Source organism: Nyctereutes procyonoides, unplaced genomic scaffold (assembly GCF_905146905.1).
Source record: "Nyctereutes procyonoides isolate TBG_1078 unplaced genomic scaffold, NYPRO_anot_genome, whole genome shotgun sequence".
Taxonomy (NCBI): Eukaryota; Metazoa; Chordata; class Mammalia; order Carnivora; family Canidae; genus Nyctereutes; species Nyctereutes procyonoides.
Window position 1 is genome coordinate 25,299,943 of NW_026575082.1, and position 26,143 is coordinate 25,326,085.

At 37.3% G+C, this 26,143-nt stretch overlaps 1 protein-coding gene across 2 annotated transcripts in view; it reads left to right on the forward strand.

Moving 5' to 3' along the window:
* The window catches only part of LOC129514476 (signal transducing adapter molecule 2), a 44,397-nt gene extending 20,390 nt beyond the window's left edge, over positions 1-24,007 (forward strand). The window contains exons 7-14 of one of the 2 annotated variants that reach the window (XM_055333048.1): positions 342-528; positions 8,481-8,575; positions 11,395-11,477; positions 11,625-11,712; positions 12,842-12,896; positions 16,667-16,820; positions 19,309-19,478; positions 21,296-24,007. In XM_055333048.1, coding sequence (XP_055189023.1) covers positions 342-528; positions 8,481-8,575; positions 11,395-11,477; positions 11,625-11,712; positions 12,842-12,896; positions 16,667-16,820; positions 19,309-19,478; positions 21,296-21,524 — 1,061 coding nt within the window. In that variant the 3' untranslated portion in view covers positions 21,525-24,007. The remainder of the gene's footprint in view (positions 1-341; positions 529-8,480; positions 8,576-11,394; positions 11,478-11,624; positions 11,713-12,841; positions 12,897-16,666; positions 16,821-19,308; positions 19,479-21,295) is intronic. The other variant, XM_055333049.1, reaches the window with a different exon arrangement.
* The last annotated feature ends 2,136 nt before the right edge of the window (positions 24,008-26,143 follow it).

Here is a 26,143-nt window from a genome sequence, read left to right on the forward strand (position 1 = left end):
TTTAATGCCAAAGTTATGAGTCAAGCACAGAAATATGTTCACGGCTTGTCCTATATGGAAAGCTACCCATATTATAATGTCACAATCTGTTTGCTATAAAAATAATAGCTGCTGTATATGACAGACTGTGATAATAAGGAATGAGCAAAAACTTTATTTTAAAAAATGTCATGATTTTCTGCCCTGTCCTCCCACATCCCAAGAGAGCTAACTGTTCAGCATTTAATTGGACAAATAAAATATTCACTCGATTTATTATTAAGTATTATTAAACTTTTCTTTTTAAACTTGAAAAAATCAGAATTCTGTCTTTTTTTTTGCATTTCAATTTTTCAAATTAGCTATTGAATTATCATTGCAAGAGCAGAAGCAGCAGCATGCAGAAACAAAATCCTTATATCCATCTGCAGAAATTCAGTTAAATAATAAAGTTGCAAGGAAAGTAAGAGCTTTATATGATTTTGAAGCCGTTGAGGACAATGAACTCACCTTTAAACACGGTGAAATTATTATTGTCTTGGATGACAGGTATGTTTTATATCTTTATTTCTGGAATATTTTGAAATTATGAAGTATATTCTTTATTTAGAATCCTGGATATTCAGGTCTTTGACTTTGGTGTATTTGAATCATAATGGAGCCTTTTCATACCTTAATTTTTTTCTAAAATAAAAGACTAGATATGTGAGGTTTTTATTATTTTATTAAATTTGGTAGTATTCTTTATATCTTGGATAAAAGATGTATTAAGTAATATTGCTACTTATCACAATTGTGAAGTCACCCGAATCCATTACATTAGGAGTTGTGGATATCAAAAATTTTTTTAATAATAAATTTATTTTTTATTGGTGTTCAATTTGCCAACATACAGAATAACACCCAGTGCTCATCCTGTCAAATGCCCCCCTCAGTGCCTGCCAACCAGTCACCCCCACCCCCCGCCCTCCTCCCCTTCCACCACCCCTAGTTCGTTTCCCAGAGTTAGGAGTCTTCCATGTTCTGTCTCCCTTTCTGATATTTCCTACCCATTTGTGTATATCAAAATTACTGGCAAAAAAACCCCACCCAAAATAGCTTGTAGAAAGAAATACAGCTATATTCTCTCTCTCTCTCTTTTGAAGAGGGTGAGAGCGGGATAGGAGGGCAGAGGGAGAGGGAGAGAGAGAATCTCAAGTAGATTCCATGCCCAGCTCAGAGCCTGATGCAGGGCTTGAGTTCACAAGCCAGGGATCATGACCTGAGCTGAAACTAAGTTGATGCTTGACAGGCTAAGCCACCCAGGCACTCCAGCTATGTTCTTTGATAAAAGCACCCAAAAGCTGTGCTCAGCTCTTCCCTAGTTCTAGCCTGCTACTGTACTCTCCCTCACAAATTCTCTATCATTTAAAGTTATAGTAAAGAATAGATCTATTGTACATTGGAAACTAATATAGTACTGTATGTCAACTACATTTTCAACTTTAAAAAAAAGGACAGATCTGTCTCTGTTGGGCCTAATTCTGTTTTTTACTTTGCTTTTTAAAGAAGTTGATGAAATTTAGCAAGGGTGACATCTAACAGCTTGTTGCTGTGAACAGAAATTGCAGATGCATTCAGTATCTGTTATAAATAACTTAGTAAGAATATATTAGTCTAGTGCATTTTTAAATGAGTAGATACTCAAAATGGTTTTACTTTCCCGTAGTAGTTATTGAAAAATGTTATATAATAGACTGTATAAAAAATGAATGAGAACACAGTTCTGTCTTACAAAATCTAGACTAAAGGAAGTTACGATTTCTATATAGATGTTTGTATGGAATGAAGATTGTGAATGCCATGAAAGAGGTAATATTGGGTCCAGAAGAGACCAGATTTGTACCAAGTGCAAGCATCTGGGAAAGAAGGCTTAACTGGTGAGGGTTCATTTCAGGTGAACCTTGGTTTTGGTTAGGGAAAGTTTTACAAGAAATTGAGAATAGGAAAAAGAAGGTCTCTTAGGCAATCAAGAAAATAATCATTTTTTTCTTTAATTTTTAAAAAATAATTATTCAGAGTAGAACACATGATCCCTGAATGATAGTAAGTAATTTTTAAAATTTTTTTTAATTTTAAAAAATATTTATTTATGAGAGAGACACAGAGAGAGGCAGAGACACAGACGGAAAAGCAGGCTCCATGCAGGGAGCCTGATGTGGGACTCGATCCCGGGACCCCAGGGTCACACCCTGAGCTGGAGGCAGATGCCCAACCGCTGATCCCCCAGGCGTCCAGATAGTAAATAAATATTAAGGGGGAGGCATAGCGTGGGCTCTGAACACTGACATTCTGAAATGTCAGGGTTCTTAGTGTAATTTTAGTTAGAATATTTACAAAAGAACCTAGGTTTATAGTTCACATACTTTTATACAACTAGAATATTGAACTTAAAAACAAATAGAGACTAAACTACAAAATAAGTAGTTTTTGCTCTAAGATTCAAATTTTGAGTATTTTATGTAGTGAGAAAATATTCTAAAATAAATTGCTATTTGGGGTGTCTAGGTGGTGCAGTTGGTTGAGCAACTGACTTGATTTCAGCTCAGGTTATGATCTCCGAGTCATGAGATCCAGTCCTGAGTCAGGATCCATGCTCAGTGCACAGTCTGCTTCAGATTCTTCTCCCTCTCCCTCTGCCCCTCCCACTCATGCATGTGCACGTGCTCTCTTTCTCTTCCAACTAAGTAAGTCTTTTAAGAAAAATTGCTACTTACAAGGTAAATAGATTACTGATTAATGACACAGGTACTTTATCACTTATCAACAGGCCTGTACTACCCTGTGCTGTAATTAACTGAATTCTCTGACTTTTTATTTTTTTTACCTGTTGTCTTTCATAGAGTGTATACCTTGACATCTTTTGGAGTTCATGTGGCATTATGCTCCTATTACAGTCGTTATGTTGCTGTGCTGCATGTGTCTTTTCACACGTTTATTTTTTATTTTATTTTATTTTTTTTAGATTTTATATATTTATTTATGATAGACAGAGAGAGAGAGGTAGAGACACAGGCAGGGGCAGAAGCAGGCTCCATGCCGGGAGCCCTATGTGGGACTCAATCCGGGACTCCAGGATTGCGTCCTGGGCCAAAGGCAGGCGCTAAACCGCTGAGCCAAAAAAAAAATAAATAAATAAAAATAAAAAAAAAAAATAAAAAAAAAATAAACCGCTGAGCCACCCAGGGATCCCCCTACACATGTTTAATTAAACACAAAGTCATTTAATAATTTAGATGTATATAAAATTATTTTCAGTTGAGAATACTGTAAGTTGAGAAATTTTTTTCTATATAACTTCTAAGAGAATCCAACATGAATATGATGGAATATGTAGGTTGATTGCTGTCATTTTAATGGTAGGATACCCCAATCTTAAATTTGCCATAGACATGTCCATTAACACACCCATAGGTTAAATGTTGTCATTTAGAGTGATAGTGTATCACTGGCAGGATTTTTAAGCATAAATGCAAACTTGAGTCCTAAAGTGAAATGACAGTCTTCAGTTAAAAGGTGGTCATCTAGATAATCCAGAATATGATTATATTCATTGTTTTTATATTGCTGTGGAAATGAAAGCACAGTGTTAAAATTTTCATGTATCGAATTTGAAGTCCTGTGAAGATGCATCATTTTTGGACTTTGGCTTGAGAAACACTGAACTAATAGAAAAGGTGCACATTTCTTATTAACAGAATATACCAAAAAAAGAAAAAAAGCTATTAACTTTCTATGTTTTTAGATTTATCTCACCATTCCTTGTTTATTACGTACTATTTCAAATAATCAAGTAGAATTCCTAAAGTTCCAAAAATGCTATGTTGTGATTAGACCCTCTGTGGCGTTGTACATTTGGTTCTTTCTTCCTGGAAACCCCTGTCAAAAGAGGCAGACATGTTTAGAAAAGAAAGGAACTTTACTTTTAAGGAAGATTTGCAAGGGAGCCCAGGCTTTAGAATGATTGGCTCCCTTAATTAAAAAACAGATATTTTAAGGAAATGACCCTCTACAATATTGCCAAGATTTCTAGGTTTACTATTTGTATGTTTGTGGTTTTTTTTCACATGATTATCATATCCATAAATAGGGCATCAGTTATCTTTAGCCATTGTCATTACGGAAGTCAGCAAACAGGAGTGCCTGGGTGGCTCAGTCAGTTAAGCCTCCAGCTTGTGAATTTGGCTCAGGTCGTGGGTTGTGGTATAGAGCCCTGCACCTGGCTCCACACTTAGTGGAGAGTCTGCTTGGGATTCTCTCTCTCTCTCAAATAAATAAGTAAATCTTAAAAAGCAAAACAAAAGTCAGCAAGTGAGTGGTTTTAGCTGAGAGGCCAATAGCCTAAAGGAGAACTCAGGTGTTTGTTTATTTGAGACTTCAAATGAGCCAGGATAACTTAGTTTTTTGTTAGTGTGCAAAGTTGTCTGTTTCTTTATATTTTTATTTTCTTTTTTATTCATAATGGCGACAGAGCAGATGTCATTTATATTACCATATCCCTAATTTCTTTTTCCTCCTAGCAGATGCCTGTTTAATCTTCAAACCTGTGTAGATTTTATATCTTCTGAGAAGCCTTTACTCTCTGCCATTAGTTTCCAATAGTTAGTTCTTTCTCTGTGCTGCTGTAACTCCCTGAACATAATAGCATTTCTCATGCTGTACTGCAGTCACTTCTCTACATATGTCTCTCCTGCTATACGAGTTGATTCTGAAGAGGTTCAGCACTTCCTTGAGAAGGAAGAAGGGGGAAGGAGAAAAATCTCACAATCCTTGCTTTTTAGCAAGGTAACGTAGTTAGTACAAGATGGTTGAGAACTACTATGCTAGATTTTTGTTCTTGAGAACAGAAACTGTCTCCCATTAGCTTTGTAACTTCTTGCTTAATCTGATGTCACTTGTTGCCTCTTTGGTAGGCTTTCATAAGTGTTAGCTGTATAATCAATTCATTGGTAATAAAGTTTCTGTCTTTATCATTTTCACTCAGCTGTGATTTATTTTTCTTAATACAAAAAGCTCTAAATGCTGCATTGAATTATCAGTTTTTATAAAATTACAGTGCTGAAATACCTTAATTTAGAAATTTAAAATTAAATATTATTTTGTATCACTAACATTCCAAAGAATCAACTGATTGTCAGTGGAGAGAATTTAGAGCTGGATTAGGGCTAGGAAGAAGTCATCATGCTTTGACATGGCATTTGTTTTGCCTACTTTTATGCTTTATCAGGAAGTTTGCAGTAGTGGCTGGAAGGGAATTTATCCTATATTAATAGGGCCACTAGAGGAGGCTACACATAAAATTGTTGATAAGTTCAAATAGAATCCACGTGTCCATTTCACAGGTTTGGGTTTTCTGTTTTGTTTTGTTTTTTTTTTTTTTTTCTGTAAAAATTCCTCTGAGTTCAGCTGTCCTTTTTAAAATGGAAAGTATAATTTTAAAAAGCATGTGTGGAAGAGAATTTCTTACTTTATATATATATCAGCAGACATGACATATTAGATACAATTTTTTTAAGATTATTTTTGAGAGTGAGAGCAGAGCTAGCAAAAGAGAACATGAGTGAGGGGGGATCCCAATGTAGGGCTTGATCCTAGGACCCCGAGATCATGCCCTGAGTGGGAGGTAGGTTAACCAACTGAGCCCCCAATATATTAGATACATATTAGATATCTGTATATTAGAATTGTCAATATATCAGTTATTTTCAAGTTTTAAGAATTTGAGTGAGATGTAGCTCACATCTTTTGGTACTTTTTAAATGAAATGACATTTCAGAGCCCCAGAAGTTCATTCATCCTGCAGTTTCATTTTTTAGGAATGTATGCTCAATAAATCAAATTTTTGGAAAGGAATAGACCAAATTATTTTCTAGATTCTATGGTTGTCCATATAGAAAGGCCAACAGAATCAATGGACAAACTACTAAAATTGGTAAGACTTCATCAGGGTTTTTAGATACCGTCTAAAAACATAAAAATCAGTGGGTAAAAGATTGCCATACTCAATAAAGATTATAAATGATTTATGATCTAGAGTTAAATAACCTAATAAATATATGTAAGTACTTAATGGAGAAAGTCATAAAATTCTTTGAAAGACATAAAGAAATATAAGTATATATAATATATTTATTTTATCTTAAAATTGGTTGATTTGAGAGAGCACGAGCAGGAGGGGTAGACAGAGAGGGAGAGAGAAGGCCAAGTGGACTCTGTGCTGAGCATGGAGCCCGATGCAGGGCTCCATCCCAAGACCCTGAGATCATTACCAGGACCTTGAGCTGAAACCAAGAGTCGGATGCTCAACCAGCTGTGCCACCCAGGCTCCCCTACGATATGTTTATTTATATAATTATACACAGAGATACCACATTCATGGTAAAGAAAACTTTAATGTTGTAAAGATTTCATTTTCCCCATATTAATGCATAAATTCAGTGCACTTCTAATTAAAATCCCAACAGGACTTTTTTTTCAGAGAACTTGAAAGCATTTTAATTTTAACATTAATATGGAAATATGCAGGTATGCAAGAGAGGGTACTTTTCCCTGCCAAGTATCAAGGCATATTAACAAGCTGTAGTAAATAAATATATGGACTGTTCAACAGAATGGAATCTAGATCCATCTGCTCATGAACAGATAGCAGCCTGCTGCTTGAAAGATAGGATATCGTAAATCAGTAGAAAAAATGATGTATTATTCAATAAATTTTTGCTGAAATGACTGGCTCTTTATATAGTACTAATAAAATTTTGATTCAGGTTCACATACATATGGTTTCATTCGAGATGAATTAAAGACTTAAACATGGGGTGGGACACCTGGTGGCTCAGTTGCTTAAGTCGCCACCTCTTGGTTTCTGCTTAGCTAGTGATCTCAGGATCATGAGATCAAGCCCCATGTCGAGCTCCACACTCAGCTCGGAGTCCGCTTGAGATTCCACCTCTCCCTTTGCCCCTCCCTCTGCTCACACACACATGCTTTCTCTCTCTCCTCCAAATAAATAAATCTTAAAAAAAAAAAAAAGATGTTAACATGGGGGAAAGATAAGAAAGAAAACCTAAAACTATTAAATGTATTGGAAAACAGATTTGGGAGTTCAAGGATAGAGAAAGATTTCTTTTAAGGAAACTATAAACCATAAAAGATTGCTAAATTTGATTACATGGAACAAAAAACACTATGCTGTAAAAGAAACCGTAAACATATGTTAAAAGACAAGTGACAGTTTGAGAGAAGGTATTTGCATAATTCAGACAAACAGTTGCTGTCCAGGATATATAAAGAACTCCTACGGATCCATGAAAAGAGATAAATAGCCCAATGGAAAAAGAAAAATGAACAAAAAACATGAACAAGCAGTTAACAGAAGAGGCCGTCTGAATGGCCAGCAAAACCTGTCGATGCTCAGGAAGCGCAGATGAACAGAGCCCTGAGATAGGATTTCTCTCCTGTCTGACATCAAGTGCTGCGTGGACAGTTAACACATGTGAGGGAAAATGACCTTTTCACGTGCTGCTGAGGACAGGAGGATGGTGCATCGTCATGACCTCTTAAGAGACTACTTGGCAATAGTTGGTAAAATGGAAAATGTTTGTATCCTGAGGCCCAGCAAGTCCATGTCTGTGAATAAGCCTAAAGAATTGTTGCTTGTCTACCCTAGAATTGAGAATGACCATTACCCCAATCTATGTAAGGTAAAAGACTGGAAATATTTAAGTGTTCATCCATCTGGGGATGGATAAATCAAATATGCTGTATTTGGATAATGGGATCCTTTAAAAGGGATAAACAAGATATGACAGTATTAACATATAAAATGTAAAAGTCTATAATGATTACTGTATTTGTAGACTTTGCTATAGGTTTATGTAAACAAATAAAAACTATACTTGCCGGAAGGGTACATACCAACTATATGTGGTGGCTTGGTAGGTTGGATGTAGGATTCAAACTTGGGTTTTGGTAAAGGGGACTTCATCGTTGCCTATAATTTTCTTTTTTAAGCCCAGCATCAAGGGGCGCCTGAGTGGCTCAGTCAGTTAAGCGTTTACCTTCAGCTCGGGTCTTGATTCCAAGGTCCTGGGATTGAGCCCCATGTTGTGCTTTCTGCTCAGCAAGGAGTCTGCTTCTCCCTCTCCCTCTGCCTGCCACTCCCCCTGCTTGTGCTCTCTCCCCCTCTCTTTCTCTCTGTCAAATAAATAAGTAAAATCTTAAAAGCCCAGAATCAGATACGACTGCTGTTTAATTGGTTCTACATTTAAATATGGGAATGTGGATGTTGACTTTATTTATGCTTTTCTGTATCTTTCATTAAGTTTAAGAACTGCTTTTAAGTACAGTTGGATATGAACTATTATTTTCAGAGTAGGCTAAATTTAATTTTTATTTTAATTCCTCTTCCCATTAATGTACTAAAATGTAGAGGAACAAATGACATTTTTGTACTGTATTTTCAGTGATGCCAATTGGTGGAAAGGAGAAAATCACAGAGGAATAGGACTCTTCCCATCTAATTTTGTAACAACTAATTTAAACATAGAGTCTGAGGCAGGTAAGTTAAATTTTAGAGAAGATTAAATCTATTAAAGTTTTTTACAGGGACGCCTGGGGGGCTCAGCGGTTGAATATCTGCCTTCGGCTCAGGGCATAACCCCGGGGTCCCGGGGATCGAGTCCGACATCGGAGCCCGGAGGGAGAGCAGGGTCAAGAGCAGGGCTTCTCCCCCTGCCTGTGTCTCTGCCTCTCTCTCTGTGTCTCTCATAAATAAATAAAATCTTTTTTAAACAATGTTTTTTACACTTGAATTTTATTCAGTTTTATTTTTGACGTTGTTTTTATTTTTTTTTAGTTTTTATTTTTTTTAAAGATTTTATTTATTCATTCATATAGACAGAGAGAGAGAGAGAGAGAGAGGCAGAGACACAGGCAGAGGGAGAAGCAGGCCCCATGCAGGGAGCCCGACATGGGACTCGATCCCAGGTCTCCAGGATCACGCCCTGGGCTGCAGGCGGCGCTAAACCGCTGTGCCACCAGGGCTGCCCTTGATGTTGTTTTTAAAGTAATTTCTACACCCAACATGGGTCTCAGACTCATGACCCTGAGATCACGAGTCACGTGTTCTACCGACTGAGCCGGTCAGGTGCCCTGGTTCAGTTTTGAATATAAAGTAGATTGGGGGATCCCTGGGTGGCTCAGCGGTTTGGCGCCTGCCTTTGGCCCAGGGCGTGATCCTGGAGTCCCGGGATCGAGTCCCACGTCGGGTTCCCGGCATGGAGCCTGCTCTCCCTCCTCCTGTGTCTCTGCCTCTCTCTCTCTCTATGTCTATCACGTATAAATAAATCTTTTAAAAAAAGTAGATTGGCATTTAACTCTGTTTTAAATTATTTGTAGACAGTATAGTTTAACTTCTTACCAAATTAAGGGGTTAACTTATTCCAGGTCAATTCCAATAATTTTTTTATCATTTTATTTTAAACTCTTTGAGAATTAATGTACATAATTGTACATAAGGCATAAAACAATCTGTAATGACCAGGCAGATATTTAATTATGATTTAATTTGTATCTGTTCAGTGTAAAGAATATTGGTTTTATTCATCACTGAACCACAGTATCGAAGGGAGTAGGTGGCAGGTGGGGGCTGGTTGACAAGTGCCAAGTGTGATTACAAGGGTTAGGAGTACTCCCAAATTTTAGATTTTTCCTCACCTTGATCTGATCCTGGGGAACTTGAAGCAATAATAAAGCAGTCTAATTGAGACAGTGGTTTCCTACTTCACATCTGCTGTCAACCATGCATAGGAAGCTTCCATTTGTTATGCAGGCAGAAAGGTGGGGGTTGCTGAGTGTAAAGAACAGCTAATAGTATTACGATGCTCAAGATCAGAAATAATGTAGCTCAGTGGTGTTTGAGTACTCTTTAATCAGGTATTGTACAACATCCTTGGCTTGCACTATTTCATTTGATCCTCACAACTCTGTGAGATAGGTACTTTTGTTATCCCATTTTACAGATAAGGAAACTGAGGCTGAGGGTTTATGTGGCTAGTAGGTGATAGAGCCATGATTCTAAAGTCAGCCAGTCTGCTCCTAGATGTATTCATACTGACTCACATGCAGGTGCTAGCCTGTATTATCAGTTTTAGAGAATAAACTTAAATTATGAAAGCTCTGTGCATTGTGTGTAATGTCGTCTTTGTATGAGTGTGGTGATGGCATTCAGTTAAAGTAAACTCGAGAGATGTAAAGACTTATTTAAAGATAGAGTACTTCGCCAGTAGTTACATTTTTTTATTCTTTTAGCCTGACTCTCTAAGTAGTTGTGAAAATTGGAGATGCTGTTTTTAATAACTCTGTAAGACCATGCTCAGGGGATCCTTTGTAGAAATTTCCCCCTGGCACAGGCTGGAGAGATTGAGCTGTGGTTTTAAAAAGTAGACAATATTCTGGCTTCTCAGTATATCCTCATGTTATGTTGAGCTTTGCTCCTTAGGACCTATTTGAAAGCCAGGTATTTAAATTAAGTGGCTAACTGTTGGGACGTAAAAATCCTTTGGTTATAGAGATTTTTCTTCCTGAGGGGTGTACATTTTATTGGAAACATTACTCTTTAGATGTGATACAGTGTCTTCATTCAAGGCTCTAACATGGCCTACAAGGCAAACAGATTTTTGGATTAGAAGCAAGGTAGATTTTTATTGTAATTTTATTTTTATCAAAATTTACTTGATTAAAGTATAGTACATTATAGCAACACTCCAGTGAAGATTTAAATAGCTCTCTGGATATGTATATTTATGAATTGTCTTTCAACCTTCTCTTTATGAAAGAGAAGCTTGTTTGTTTTCTGTTGATTTAAGTCTATTACCAAATTAGGTTGAGATTAATTTTTTTGTCATTGTGAAGATGATATTGATTGTTTTTTGGTTTATATGGGAAATACATTTTTATAGCAGGCCAGTGTAGAAGGAGCTCATATATTAACTCTGAAAGTGGCTGGTTGGATTACATGCTACTCTTGTGTATCCATCCTAGTGGTAACACTAAGTTTTTCAGAAAATGCCTTTATAGCAGTTCCCATAATACTGCTTGCTTGTTCCACAGATGGTAAGTTCCATCAGGGCAGAGACTGTGGTCTGCTCTGTTGACTGACATATTTCCAGTGCCTAGAACGATGCCTGGCACACAGTAAGGGCTAATAAATGTTTGTGGTGTGAGTGAACGAACCTAGTAATAACATGTTGATTATGGAATGTGAGGACTAAAGAGTTTCCTTTGTCTTCTTACGGATAATCACAGGCTACTTACATATCAGTGATTAAAATACCAAAGTAAATGCTGAGGAACTTAAAGCTTACTTTGTTTCCATAGCAGCTGTGGACAAGTTAGATGTAACTGAGGAGGAGGAGGAGGAAATTAAGAAATCAGAGCCTGAGCCTGTGTATATAGATGAGGTAGGTAGAGTCTTTCTCTTGTTTAATAGTTAAACTGTCAACACTTTTAAGATCCATTATCTTTGAGAGTGCTTCTTGCAAAGAGTAATTTTTATGTTCATTGAAATGAAAGCTCTTGAGTTTCTAAGTGTCCGTTTATTTTTTTAGGATAAGATGGATAGAGCCCTGCAGGTACTCCAGAGTATAGATCCAACAGATGCGAAACCAGACTCCCAAGATCTCTTGGATTTAGAAGGTATTTAATGCCATTGAGTATTTAGCTACCGGTGGTGTCCCGGATGTCTTCTTCCTTGCGTTTCACTTCTAGAAATTGGAGATCTCTGCTGGGAAGTAGACGAGTATAATAAAGTAGTAAATGTCTACTTTGGAAGGTGTTGCTATCAACCTGCCTCTCGTGGTTAAGAAGGAAGTCTGTATTTTTCTGTAAGCGCACTGGTGATACTGGCTGAAGAGATTCGCAGTCCAAAAGGGGCAGGATCAAGAGTAAGAGCATATTAAATTAATTGAGTCAAAGTTAGAAATTCTTCCTTCTAAGTCTGTTGTATCTGATTTTAAAGGGCAAAATTATACATGATCTGTGTTAACTTTGAAATGCCCTTTGATGCATGCTGATAGGTCTTTTTAATCCCCAAGAAATTGAAAACGATTACAGAAATGTTTTTATGCCTTTTTAAAAATCCTTTGGGAGAAAAATCTTTGATAAATGGGTATCTTCTTAAATCTTTTTATAGAAGAAACTCTGGTTATGAATATAGGATACTACACTATGTATTTTATCAGTGCTTACATTTGGAAATACACAAAATGTTTAATTTTAAAGTGACTTAAATACTTGAAAAATGTTCATATGAGAGACACCTAACTCTGGGAAACGAACAAGGGGTAGTGGAAGGGGAGGTGGGTGGGGGGACAGGGTGACTGGGTGACGGGCACCGAGGGGGGCGCCTAACGGGGGATGGCCACTGGGTGTGATACTAGATGTTGGCAAATCGAACTCCAATAAAAAAATACACAAAAAGTTCATATATAATCTACATAATGATATATTTTATACACTGTGACTCAAGTTCATTTACTTAGATAATAGTTTTCTAGATTTTTGAGATCACTCCATATTTCAGAGTTATAAACTTAGTACTTCAGAGAACATGGTGGAATTTCTCTTTTGATTTTGCCTTTGGTCACAGATGATAATATTCGTGCTGAATAGCATTAAAATTAGGTCTTTTATAGTCCTTTCTCTAGCATAAACATCATCTTCTTTGTATTATGCATGGTGTTGTATATTGGTGTTCTTAAAAATTGTTGAAATTGATTTAAACTGGTTTAAGTTTCAAGATTCAAAAGTATTTTTATATTTACAGATATCTGCCAACAAATGGGTCCAATGATAGATGAAAAGCTTGAAGAGATTGATAGGTGAGATTCTTTGTGCAGAGAATAACAAGTATAGTTTTCTTTCTTTTATTTGAGAGAGACAGAGGGAGAGCACATGAGCTGGAGGGACAGGCTCCGAGCACAGAGCCTGATGTGGGGCTTGATCTCGTGGCTTCAGGATCATGATCTGAGCCCAAACCAAGAGTCAGACGCTTAACCAACTGAGCCACTCAAGCCCCCCAACAAGTATTGTTTTCTTATCATTACTTGTTTTTTTGGCAAAACTAAACTAAGGAGTTTTGTGGAACTGTTCAATCTGTTGAAATTGTCTCTCACTTTCCAAAAGTCTTACAAATGAGTAGCAAGCTGGTACTTTTTATTTTGGTAGCAGGTTTTTTTTTTTTTTTTCCCCCAAAGCAGTATAATATACATAGAATCATGGACTCTTGCTCTTATGGGGCCAGTCTTCATTTGCTTACTTGGGCTAGAATTGAGGGGTAATGAGGAATGAGGAATACAACTGAACAGAACACAGAATGAGAACTGGGGTCTTGTTATGTGATGAGAAGTAGTATTTGTAAAACTTTCAAATGAAATTTCCCTTATATTTGTGAGGCTAAATCGAATACACATACCTCTCCTCATTTTTCTTCCTTGTGTTTCTGTATTTCTCTTGTCCTTTTAATCTCTTTATCTAACATAGTTTTACTCTTCCTTAGAAATAGCAGCACTAAAGGATAGACTCAACATTGTGAGCTTTTCATTTGTTTTTGCCTCTTCTGGTTCTTCAGAGCTTTGTGTTTGAAGTCAGAGGGAGAAGTGAAGGGAAGATGAGGATAAGGCTTTAGTGTTCCAACATCATCCCTTTCTAGATTCCATTTATTGAACTATAAAACCGCACAAGAAGAATAGGAACTGCTTTACTTCTTATCTGCCTTTACCAGAGAAGGGTAGCAGCAAGATATTTTTCTAGTCACTAAAGATTATAATCTTCTTCCGTGTGATTTTTTTTTTTATAAATTCCTTATATTTTATTATTTTGGAGAAAGCATTAAATATCTACATATGCATCTACCACTTTGGTTTCACTGCAAGGGTGTTAATGGTCAGTGACTAATCAAACTGGAAACAATTAGAAAGAAACATCATAATTATCTTAGGTGTGGCTAGGAGGACAATTATAAACCTTTCTGGATCTTAAAGGTAGCCCATATCCTTCAGCCCATCAATTCCAGGCCCAGACTAGATATATAAGGATATGCACAAAGATCTACCTCTTAGAGTATTCTTCACAGTATGATTTATAACAGCAAAATTGGATTTATAACAACATGGGTAGAAGTAACTAAAATGTCTCTCAGTGAGAGATTGATTTTTAAAATAAAATTACACATCCATACATTCTACAATAAAAAGCATGGTCATTGATAAATATCTGTTGACATGGAAAGATACCATATTGTGTAATAAAAAAGTAGAGGCTACGGCAGTATAATCTTATTTTTGTTGATAAAAAGAGTATCTTCAGAGGAAGAGGTTTAGCACAGCTAAAAACCAGAATGAACATTTCTCATAGTTAATTTTTTGAGTCACAGCTCACCTGTTAGCCAGTTCTCTCTTCAATTTCAGTTTCTGAATAGGCCAGCTGGCATTCTCTGTTCCATGGCCACTGACTGAAGATGTAGCTCTTATTCTGGAAAATGCTTACTGTTCTTCAACAAATTTTTATTGACTCTTTATCCTTGTCAAGCATTCAGAAATTAATGAAATACCATTTTTTCCCTTGAATGGATCATCATCAATTTGTTTTTCCTAATATGGGTAACATTATTATTAGAAAAGGAAATTTTAAATTTATTTTCTATTCGTCATTGTTTGGAATGACCATTTGTAGCATTTATCACACCAAGAAATTATATTGGACAAACATGTAAATTGACCAAAAAAAGTTTAGATAGATTTATTGAACAGAGATCCATGGTCTGAACTTAACAATATTCCAGGTTATTCCCTTTTTTTTTTTTTTTTAAAGAGAGAGGGTGAGTTGGGGAGGGGCCAAGGGAGAGGGAGAGAGAGAATCTTAAGCAGGCTCCATGCCAGCGTGAGCCTGTCGCAAGGCTGGATCTCATCATCCTGAGATCATGACCTGAGCCAAAATCCAGAGTCAGACACTTAACCGACTGAGCCATCCAGGTGCCCGTGTTCCAGATTATTCTAATCTTCTTGCTACTGCTCTCCAAAAATCATTTTCTGTCACCTTGATCAGATTTGCCTTTTCATTCTTCTCACTCCTTTTGCCTCTCTTAATTCACACTGTCCCACTGACCTGACCTAGTCATGCTTTTTTTGCTTGGGCCTATCTATCCTTCCTCAGGTGCCAGTTTAAGTCCCAGCTTGTCCATAAAGCCTTTTCAGTCTGCCACCACCCAAATTAGTCTCCTTTTCTAAACTCTTCTTTTCTTACCTATTTCACATAATTTTGGATTCAGTTTTATGCCACTTCATATCATTTGCTGTTTTCCATGTGCTTAGATTTGTCTCCCTATTAGATTGCAATCTCTTTGAAGGAGAGTGCTACCCCTTATCCATTTTCTTTGTGCTAGTATAGTGTTTGGGCACATTTCAGTAAGATTTTTTAATTGTTTTGGGGTTATGTCTCGAATCCTTGAAGGTAATTTCTGTGTTCCCATGGTGTTTCAACAGTATACTGGGTTATATGGACCAAATACCTATGGTTAATTCTTAGTCACACATTGGTTAGCATGGACACTAATTTCTGAAGCTTTCTGTGTGGTTTACAAATGATACTCTGAAAACAGAGTTTGACCTGCTTTATAGAGTCGTACGTGCAAGAGAGGAAATAGCAGCTTATTGTTTCAGACATAACATTGTAATAGAGGAGAGGTAACGAGTCTTGATAGGACTCAGTCCAGGTCGTTTATTTGATAGTCCTGTGTCTGGTTGTCTGCCTCTGCTGCTTGTCTTTTAAGCCTCTCCTTATGTGTATAAAAAGAGCTACATTTAATAAACAGGCTGTGGGTGCAACATGAGGTGGCCATTTAACTCATATATGAACTTGTCAGTTGTCATGGGAGTTCTTTATTACTCTCCAGGGGAACACAGAAACTTGTACCAAGTTAGAAGGGTTTGCTCTGGAGTTCCTTGGGCAAATTTGAAAATGCTCTTATTTGGATTTGTTATTTACAAAACAAATACCTGATTTCACTCACCTTCTCAAAAGAAGCCAACAAACAAGACAGTAGGGATTAGTTTATTATACACACTGTTTTTATTTGCATTTTCAAGGATAATTACTAGATTTTTCCCATTTGCTTCTTTAATGTATATAAGCAAATGAAAATGTGTGATTTTTTTTTGTGTTCTTATTTCAGTCCTGTTGTGTTTCAAAACAGGCTTTGGATCTTGCCTGAGTACTTTCTTCCACTTAGATTTTAATTAAGGCTTGGGCTCTTCCAAAATTGAGAAATTATTTTGCTTTTGTAATTGAGTTTTCAACGGAAACCTATAACATGTGGAACAGAATTGTCCTAGTACCAAAATTATGAATTGATTGCATTTTTATGAGATGTGGAAGGGACTTTCCCTAATATTATGAAGTTCTATCAGCCTAGTTATTACGAGAATTAAAGAATTCCTCCTCTCATTTTCCCATGGTGAATATTCTTTCATTGTGTATAAAGAACCTTTTAAAATATGAATGGAAAATGTGCTAAATTTAAAAAGTAATTTATGTTCCTAAATACATGCTTAAAAGCATTGAAGAATATTAAAGTGCTTTTCTTTTATATCAGGAAGCATTCAGAATTGTCTGAATTGAATGTAAAAGTCTTAGAAGCCCTGGAACTATATAACAGGTTGGTGAATGAAGCACCAGTATATCCAGTCTATACAAAGCTCCATCCTCCGGCACATTACCCACTGTCATCAGCTGGGGTTCCAATGCAGGTGAGTCTGTTTTTGAAAACATTTAAAAAAAATAAAAAAATTAAAAAAAAATTTAAAAAAAAACATTTTTCAAAATTCGAAAAAAGTTTTTAAATTAAAAAAAAAAAAGTTTTAAAGCTTAGTATTAAAATTTCTGTGGTCCATGAGTAAAGTCATAAGATTCATCTTTGATAGTCCAAGAAGTATGGGCTAACTAATAAGCGTTCACCAGGACAAATTAGATACTGATAGTTTATAAATAATTTTACTTCCTTTTTAACATGAACAAAGAGACCATCAAATATATGGTGGGAGTTCTGGCTCGTCATTTGCTTTTGTAAATAAAAAAAAGTTCAAGTCCTTTTAGGACAGAGCCCAACATATCAGAAGTCCTCTAAATGAGGTACTGATGCTGTTTCTGTTGCTCAACAAGCATGATTTAACATTTAAAATTTCTGTCAAGATTTCTTTGACTCCATGATGAGCAAGAGGCTTATTAGTTAATGAACGTCTTTTGTCCTCAGATCATGCTTTATATTTTTTCTTTGATGCATAACTTAAATTGTTAAACATTCATGCACAGCAAGGATACGATGCAGGCCCGTCGGTGCCGGGTCCATAAGCCATTCATGAAGAGCCTCTTTTCCCGGAGCTTTACACCTAGTCTGTGCTTCCTGCTGAAGCGAATACTTATGTTTATCACCATCCAGTACTCTGAAGCCTTTTCAACCAGTTAGCAACTGAATCCAGAATGAATTTGGATGAACAAAATTCATGTTAATTTATGAGAACTGCTATGTAAAGGAGTGTGTGTGAAGGAGACACCAAGGAGAAAAGATAGAATGTGGGTGTATAATCTAGATAACTTGACACGACATAATTGTTAAGTAAAAAGAAGAGTTTCTATGGTAACTGTCACATCAGACAAGATGCATTTATCAAATATGCCATGTCTCGAACTTTTGAAAGTGGTGCAAAGAATCCTTACATTCAGGGGTAAAAAGGATTTCTGGGTGCAAAAGACAGCCAGAGTTTATTCAGTATTGCTTCTGTTTTCAATGAATGTTTGCTGCTACTGTGAAAGGGGAACAAAATAGAAGTGTCTCCACCATTATCTGAAAGAAATATGTTATATGTGCTTCTTTGTGTGTTTCTAAAAGGTTATTTGTCATTCCTATGTAAGGTTTTTGTGTTTTGTGTTGTGTATTTTCAGACTGTGTTCTGCTAAGCACAACTCAGGTTTTAAAAAAGTTAGCTTTCTGTCTGACTCTTCGCATAGCTTCTGTATACTATTCATGCATAACTGCATTTAAAATATTCATCCTGGGATCCCTGGGTGGCGCAGCGGTTTGGCGCCTGCCTTTGGCCCAGGGCGCGATCCTGGAGACCCTGGATTGAATCCCATGTCGGGCTCCCGGTGCATGGAGCCTGCTTCTCCCTCTGCCTGTGTCTCTGCCTCTCTCTCTCTCACTGTGTGCCTATCATAAATAAATAAAAATTAAAAAAAAAATAAAATAAAATATTCATCCTATTCTAATTAGAAAAAAAAATTCTGTGCTAAAAAAGTTGGGAGTAACACACCATGAATTGGATCTGCAAAGGCCACTCAGGAGCCCTGCATTGTAGAAGCGGTTCCTTCCCAGGCTCAGCCGGTTGGCAGTGGGTTGGTACGTGTAGGCCAAGGAGTCGATGTGATGGCAGCTGCATTAAAGTCGATTCGGCACTTCCAGCATGTTAAATCTTCATGTCCATGGTCTTTGCTTTACAAATGGTTTTGTTTAAAACTAGCGTGATGATAGTTACTGTATGATAGATTTTAAGTATGTGCATTGTGTTGAGGGCTGTATTTGGTAGGCAAATGGTAGATCTTGTCCTTAAAGGAGATGCTACTTTGAACATTAGGTAAGGCACATAAAATACCAAAGAAACTGAGACCATTTTGCTATTTCCTGAGGATACATTCCTTTTACCTAAAAATCTTCTTTACTTTTGTCCTATTTGTAGTAAAGGCAGAAGATAAATTAGATGTTGCCAGAGAGGGTCTGCAGCCTGCCCTGATTCTTCCAAGTGTCATTCTTAGGAAGGAGTTGAATAAGTCATCCTGGGATAGGGGTTAAGAAGGTCGTCATTGAGATGGTGACTTGAAGTGTTGATGGGCTGCCCTTCGCGGCAGCGGGTAGTTTCCTGTGGCTCTGCGGCAAGGCACGGTACTGAGTAATAGGCAACCTGGATGGGTTCCAGCCTGCTGCTTAAAAATATGCCACCTCCTTTCCTTTCAGCCTCTTGCAAAATAAAAGAACAATCAAGTAAATCATAAATTTCCATAGATTTGGCACTGTGATTTGGCAGCTCTCCCCTTTTTGTACTAGGGTAGATAGATTGGTAGAACCAGATTGCTGCCCAGAGAACTATACCGTTTTATTTCATTTAAGTCTTTTAAAGTATTAGCTATGTTGTTAAATAGATGTTTGGGAAATCAGCGAGTCAGTTTTTTCTCTTTGGTTAATAGACATACCCAGTTCCGTCACATGGTGGAAACTATATGGGTCAAGGCATTCACCAAGTCACTGTTGCCCAAAGCTACAGCCTCGGACCAGATCAGATTGGTCCACTGAGATCTCTGCCTCCAAATGTCAATTCTTCCATGACAACACAGCCTGCACAGACGCCGTATTTAAGGTAAGTTTCTGGGAGCAGTGTTAATTTTGTCATCATATACATTAAATTTTCACAGACTTTCATAATGAGAAAAATTGACCTTTTTAAAAAAATAATAGTAATTTTATAGTAGTACTAATAGTTGAGGTGAAGTTATAGAACTTTCCATTCTTTTTATTTTGTTTTGTTTTTAAAGATTTTATGTATGTATTTATAAGAGACACACACAGAGAGAGAGAGACAGAGTGACGGAGACACAGGTAGAGAGAGAAGCAGGCTCCATGCAGGGAGCCCGATGTGGGACTCAATCCCAGGTCTCCAGGATCACGCCCTGGACTGAAGGTGGCACTAAACGGCTGAGCCACCCGGGGCTGCCCAGAACTTTCCATTCTTAATGCCATGCAGTCAGATTGGTGCTATTCTTATCTTTACTAAAATGGTTGCCTAGACATGGATTATAGTCTGGGTCCCTGGGACAAACTAATGTTAACTGTTCCTTACAGGGACCAAGCCCCTGATGTACCTAGCACCCACTGTGCTGTAATCAGCCTAGCAGAGTGGTCCCAGTAATATCTGTCTGCATGCATCCTGAACATCAGAAAACTTTACTTTGACTCCCTAGTGTGTTTGAGCTGTGGAATTTGTGTTTTTTGTTTTTTGAGAGAGAGAGAGAGAAAGAGAGCACAAGGGAAAGGAAGAGGGAAAGAGAATCTCAGGCACACACCACGCTGAGCTCAGAGCCCGACATGGGGCTCCATCTCACAACTGTGAGATCATGACCTGAGTAAGACAAGAGTTGGATGCTTAACCAATTGAGCACCCAGGCGCCCCTGTGGCCTAATTTTTTAGACTAACGCTTCTCTGAAAATCAGGTTTATATATTGCTTTCTATTAACTGTGCTTAACCATACAAAATATTCATTCAATATAGTCATGGTAGATGATCTTTAATCAAATTTCATGAGAATAAATTGTAGATATTATCTGAAATTTAAACCTGTTCACATTGGTGTTTAGTAAAAAAAAAAAAATTTTTTTTTGTTATTCTGTGTTGATGCTAGAAATAATGGGGAAAACTGGAGCAGGGTAGACATTAATCCTCATGTTGTAAGCAGTGTATTTGGTATAATTTGAAATTATGTATCTTTTAAAAAGAATGTATGTACAGGAATTATAGGAACATGCAGGAATCTTGCAATTTGGTGTGATTTTCTACTTGTGTTTTTGTTTTGATGTAGCATTAATGAGTAAACTATAGGTCAGGGCTTCTGTGAGGGTAGATTCAGGGTCCTGTGTGGATTACATTGTTCTCCCTGCCTTTGTCATTTTTACGTAGAGATTCAGGTTAAGTTATGAGGGGCAGCTTTGAAAGTGCCCTATGAAAAGGAAAGTATAGGGCATGTGAAGGAAAGAGGTGGTCTCCTCCATGCCGGACCGAGAGCTGGGGGAAGGGAGGGTACCATCTGCAGGTGCACTTGAGCTGGGCTTGTGCTCAGTGTAGCTGGCCAGGGACACCACCTTGAGAAACCCAAACTGCATCTCCTCAAAATTTAAACATTTGCAATAAGAGATTTTGTAGGAAACAAAATTATATAGGCCGAAACATATAATCTTATGTTTTGTTTCTTTTTTGAGTACTTTCTTCTTGCCAAATACAAAAATTATGTTGATAGTGTTGGACAGTTGGAGTAGTTAAATTATAAACAGAACAGCAGAGTTATATAAACTTGAAAGATAGAAAAGGCATTTTTATTGTTTCATGAGGATTGATCTCTGACCATGACTTAGATATTGCAAGATTTATAAATACGGTTTTCTTTTTAAAATTTTGTTTGTAGCACTGGACAAGACACTGTTTCCAACCCTGCTTACATGAACCAGAACTCTAACCTTCCATCAGCTACTGGTGCAGCCGCTTACACGCAGCAGATGGGGATGTCTGTGGATATGTCATCTTATCAGAACGCTACTTCCAATTTGCCGCAACTGGCCGGCTTTCCAGTGGCGGTTCCAGCTCCTTCAGTTGCACAGCCTCAGGCAAATTACCATCAGCAGCCTCTTCTTTAGAACAAACCCAAGCATTTTCTTGCAAGCCTTCATATGTGTATTACTTGACCTTTGTGATTCTAATCTGAAAATATTAAAAGAAAAAAATTTTTTTCTCAACTCAAAAGAATGGTGACTAAATAAAGCACAAAAACTTCTCTAACTCTGCTAGGCCATTAAAGGATTTTTTTCAATCCAATTTGTTTGAATTCCAACTTTTTTTTTTTTTAAGATTTTATTTATTTATTCATGAGAGAGACAGAGAGAGAGAGAGAGGCAGAGACACAGGCAGAGGAAGAACCAAGCTCCATGCACGGAGCCCGACGCGGGACTCAATCCCGGGTCTCCAGAATCACGCTCTTGGCTGAAATCGGCGCTAAACCGCTGAGCCACCCAGGCTGCCCGAATTCCCACTTTTGATCAGAGGCAGCTTCAGGTAGCTTTCAGTTAGTTTGTCTTATTTTCAAATCTTTCTACACAAATCTGGACACCCAGTAAGTAGCCTTATGACACTTAAAGAACATGGGAAAGGACTATGGAAATTCTGCTTTTAAAGAAACCATCGTTTATCCCTAAAACCTGATCATTGGGAGAGCAACAAAACCTTTGAATATTTTTTGTCTGCATATTTTTTTCAGTGTTCCCCAGAAACCGTTATTTCAAAAGACGAACTTCCTTTTGGGTGAGCATTTAGCTTGCCAATGTATTTCCCTTTGGCTCCTTAAATTGCAATTGTGCTTGTAGTACTGTCAGTTTTGCTCCGTTATGTTGAGTAGTAATTAGCATATAATTGTCTATAGAAGCAAGAGCAATTTGGAAGGAACAAAAATGTTTTCTGTTATTAACCGTGAAGACCTTATAAATGCAGATGTGTGGTAAGCATTTAGCTCGTCCCTGTCAAGGCAGCTGTGAGCCGAGGAATGCCCCGCAACACATTTCCATTCCCTGGAGACCAGCATTTTTCTTACAAGACTCCCTTGTATTTAGAATTGCCATAATGACCTCCTAAAGTGACTTTGGCCATTCTCTAAGGAAGATAAGGCCCGCTTGTTTTCCTTCCTGAAATGTGTGCAGAGATGCTGCGTTTTCTCTTTACAGATTACTTGTGAATTTGAGCCATGAGACATTCCTAGGAATTTGAGGTGGTAAATCCTAAGCATGAATAATAAGTGTGTTTTTATAGAAGTGTGTTTCGTTAAAGAGGTGATTCAAGTACCATCGCTATTGCCAGGCTGTTGAAAAATTTGGCCATTCCTCTCAGAGAGGATTGTAAGCCTGTGGGACACCAGCAGGCAGTAGATTGATAGGGAAGCTCAAGACGGTTTTTCTGAAGCCTACATTTTATGAATTAGTTTACAGTGCTGATAGACTCCACATACTATAGGAATCAGTAAACCAGTAGGGTTATAATTTCCTTCTGAAAATCTATACACTACTGTATCATCTACCAACTTTTTAGATAACACAAAATAGGAGGTTGTGAAAACATATGCTTAGAGATAGACGGTACTTAGACGGGGAAAAACAAAGGACATAAGCGAAGTTACTTGCTTGGGAGCAAGATACCTAAATTGTTTTTCAAAGAAAGCCCTTAATCTTTCTGCTAAGAATCCATTTGAAGGAAGTGCTCTGAAAATTTTTGTCATTTATCTATTTGCAGAAATTTAAAAGTATGTTCTTTTTTTTCAAAGAAACTGTGTCCTAAAATAAAATAGTCTATATATTACTTGGTCTACATTTAAAGGAAGAAACGAGCAGTATTTGAAAGCCCAATTTCTGTCATTGTCTTATTTCAGATATAAGTAACTTTTAAGAGAAGGTTTTAACCTTGAATGTCTCATGTTCTTTTTTTTCATCCAGTATTTTCCTTCCATGTGAATTCACTTCTATACTTTTTTAAAAATTCTCAAATGGTACCTTATTTTTTTGGAAATCTTCTATTCTTTAAAGAAAAAACATAAAAAGCATTTATAAAGCTGCTCTTGATAATCGTTAATGTTTGCATATATATCGAAAATCTTACATTTTTTTCCTCCCACACAGTATTTAATAAGGTTATTTTAATGTTTGTGTAAATATTTCATGTATAATTGTGATCTGAATTGTAAGAGCTTGATTCTGCATAAGTCTTTGAACTCGTCTAAATACTGCCCACCCACTCAATTGGGATCAGCCAATTAAGTTCACCAAATGTAGTTTTGGAATAATATAACATGCGACATGTATATAAGTAGTGTATATTGGCATTTATCTGTGAAATTTTATACATCCAGAAGTGTCTTCTCCCTCTTAAATTAAAAACAATTTTATTTTGGCCACACTGTAATGAGTTTTGTGTTGCAGGTTGTCGATAGTATAAAAATGTTATTACATCTGTGTACTAGGATGATATTTTTGGTTTAATAGGAAATAACAGGGTTCTTATTTTTCTTTCTTTTCCATGTTCTTATGGGTTGTATTTATTTTAAGACCTCTTTATAATTAAACGTTTTCTTCCAAAGGAATTGTCTAATATCAGATTTCTACATTGGGTTCACACTTGCTGTTTTATAAAAAAAATAATAACTGCTATTTCATAGGTAATCTTGGTACATTAGAAAGAATTTCCCCTGGGTATTAAAATATATGGAGTGGGATATGTTCATACAGTTTAGAAAATGTACAGTCTACCAACATTGTCTCATAATTTGGTAATTACAGAATTACCTGAACATTAAATAATTATACTGTTTATCAAGTAGGATTTGAAATTATTTGCATATACAATTTCATCTGATGCCATTTCAAGTAGTTGATACTTGAGCATATAACAAATTTCACTGTACATTTTAAAGATGATTATAAAGTTTCACCTAAATTTTTAAGTATTTATTTTGAATGTTAAATATATTATGGCTTAAGCATTTTCAAAAGTTTCTCAGTAAAAGTTGTGTCTAGTCTCTTCTAGGGAAGGAGTCCTTGAATTGTTATGATGAGAAAGCTCAAGTCATTTTTATAAGTAATAAATTATAAAATAGCACCAATCTATCATGCTCTGTTACTGTAAGAAGACATTTTTCTTATTTTACATCAGTTTTAGTCAATAAATAAAGACAATTCTAGGGATTTAATTTTTTGTTAGTACTTAGTACAATTTAGTTTCTTTTGGAGATTAAAGATGTAGATTTATTTTTTAAAGTTTTTCCCAGAATTATTCTAATTTGCCCAAGCTAAATTTGACTTAGAGTTTTCTAAAAACCTTACTGTGTCAAAAAGAGAGATTATGTTACTTCTTACAAAGTGTAGTGGGAGGAATCGTGCCCCTCCCGAAATTCGTATTTGCCTAGAGTGTCAGGATGTGACTTTATTTGGAAAAAGAGTTTGCAGGTGTCATTAGTTAAGGATCTTGAGGCGAGATCATCCTGGATTTAAGGTGTCCTTAATAGAATGAGAAGACAGACAGACACACAGTGAGCGAGGCATGTGAGGACGGAGGTGGGGCTCGGGGAGACGCTGCCCCAAGTCCGGTGGCCTGGGCCATCAGAAGCTGGAAGAAGCATAGAAGGGATTGTCCTCCAGAGCCGGCGGAGGGAGCACGGCCCTGCTGGCCCCTCGAGGTCAGATTTCCAGCCTCTAATCCTGAGACAGAAGACATTTATGTTGTCTCAACCCCTGGATTTGTTACAGCAGCCCCGGGAAGCATAAACCGGGATAAAAAGTGTCCAGGAAAATCTGAAAAACAACCATTTTAAACTTTTATAAGATTGGTCAAGTTTGTCACAAGAGTTCAGAGACAAATGTCTGTAGTTCAGTAGTAGCAATCTGAACTATCTTTTCTATTTTTTAAAAGATGTCATTTATTTATTCATGAGAGACACCGGCAGAGACCCAGGCAGAGGGAGAAGCAGGCTCCATGCAGGGAGCCCGACGCGGGACTTGATCCCGGGACTCCAGGATCATGCCCTGAGCCAAAGGCAGCCGCTCAACCACTGAGCCCCCCGGGTGCCCTATTAGGGCATCAAGATCTTTTCTTGAATATTCATATTGTATGAAAAAGTACATCAATTAAACTGCCCTCTCCGTATATATATGTATAGAATACACCTCATTCTATACACTGTGATCATTGGCTCTAAAATTCTTTTTTGACTTAAGACCCCTTAGTGTCCGAGTCTATACATTTACTCTCCCCTCCTCTTAACAGCTATAGGTCGATAGAGTCAGTTTTTAAAGCAAGTGGTAGAGCGGGGAAATCATTTTTTGATTTCTTAATCCTCAAAAATTCGGAGCGAGTCAACACAGCATTAAATCAGTTTCGGGTGTACAATATAGTGACTCGACGGTTCTGTTTTTTTTTTAATTATTTGGCACCGAGGGAGCGCGGTGAGGGGGAGGCAGGCTCCCCGTGGAGTGGGCCCCCCATTGGGCCATCCCCGGACCCAGCCACTGGGCCACCAGGGTCCCTGCCTCGGTCCCTGCAGATGAGGATGCCGGCACCGGAGGTCTTCGCTGGAGCCGAGTCTCTTGGTGTCTTCTGCCCATGTGTTAATCGGATTGTCTTCGCCTGTGTGGAGTTGTACCGGTTCTCTGCGCCCCTTGGATGCTGACTTTCAGCAGGCCCGTCTTTGTTGACGTCCTCCCCGGTCAGGAGCTTGTCGGCC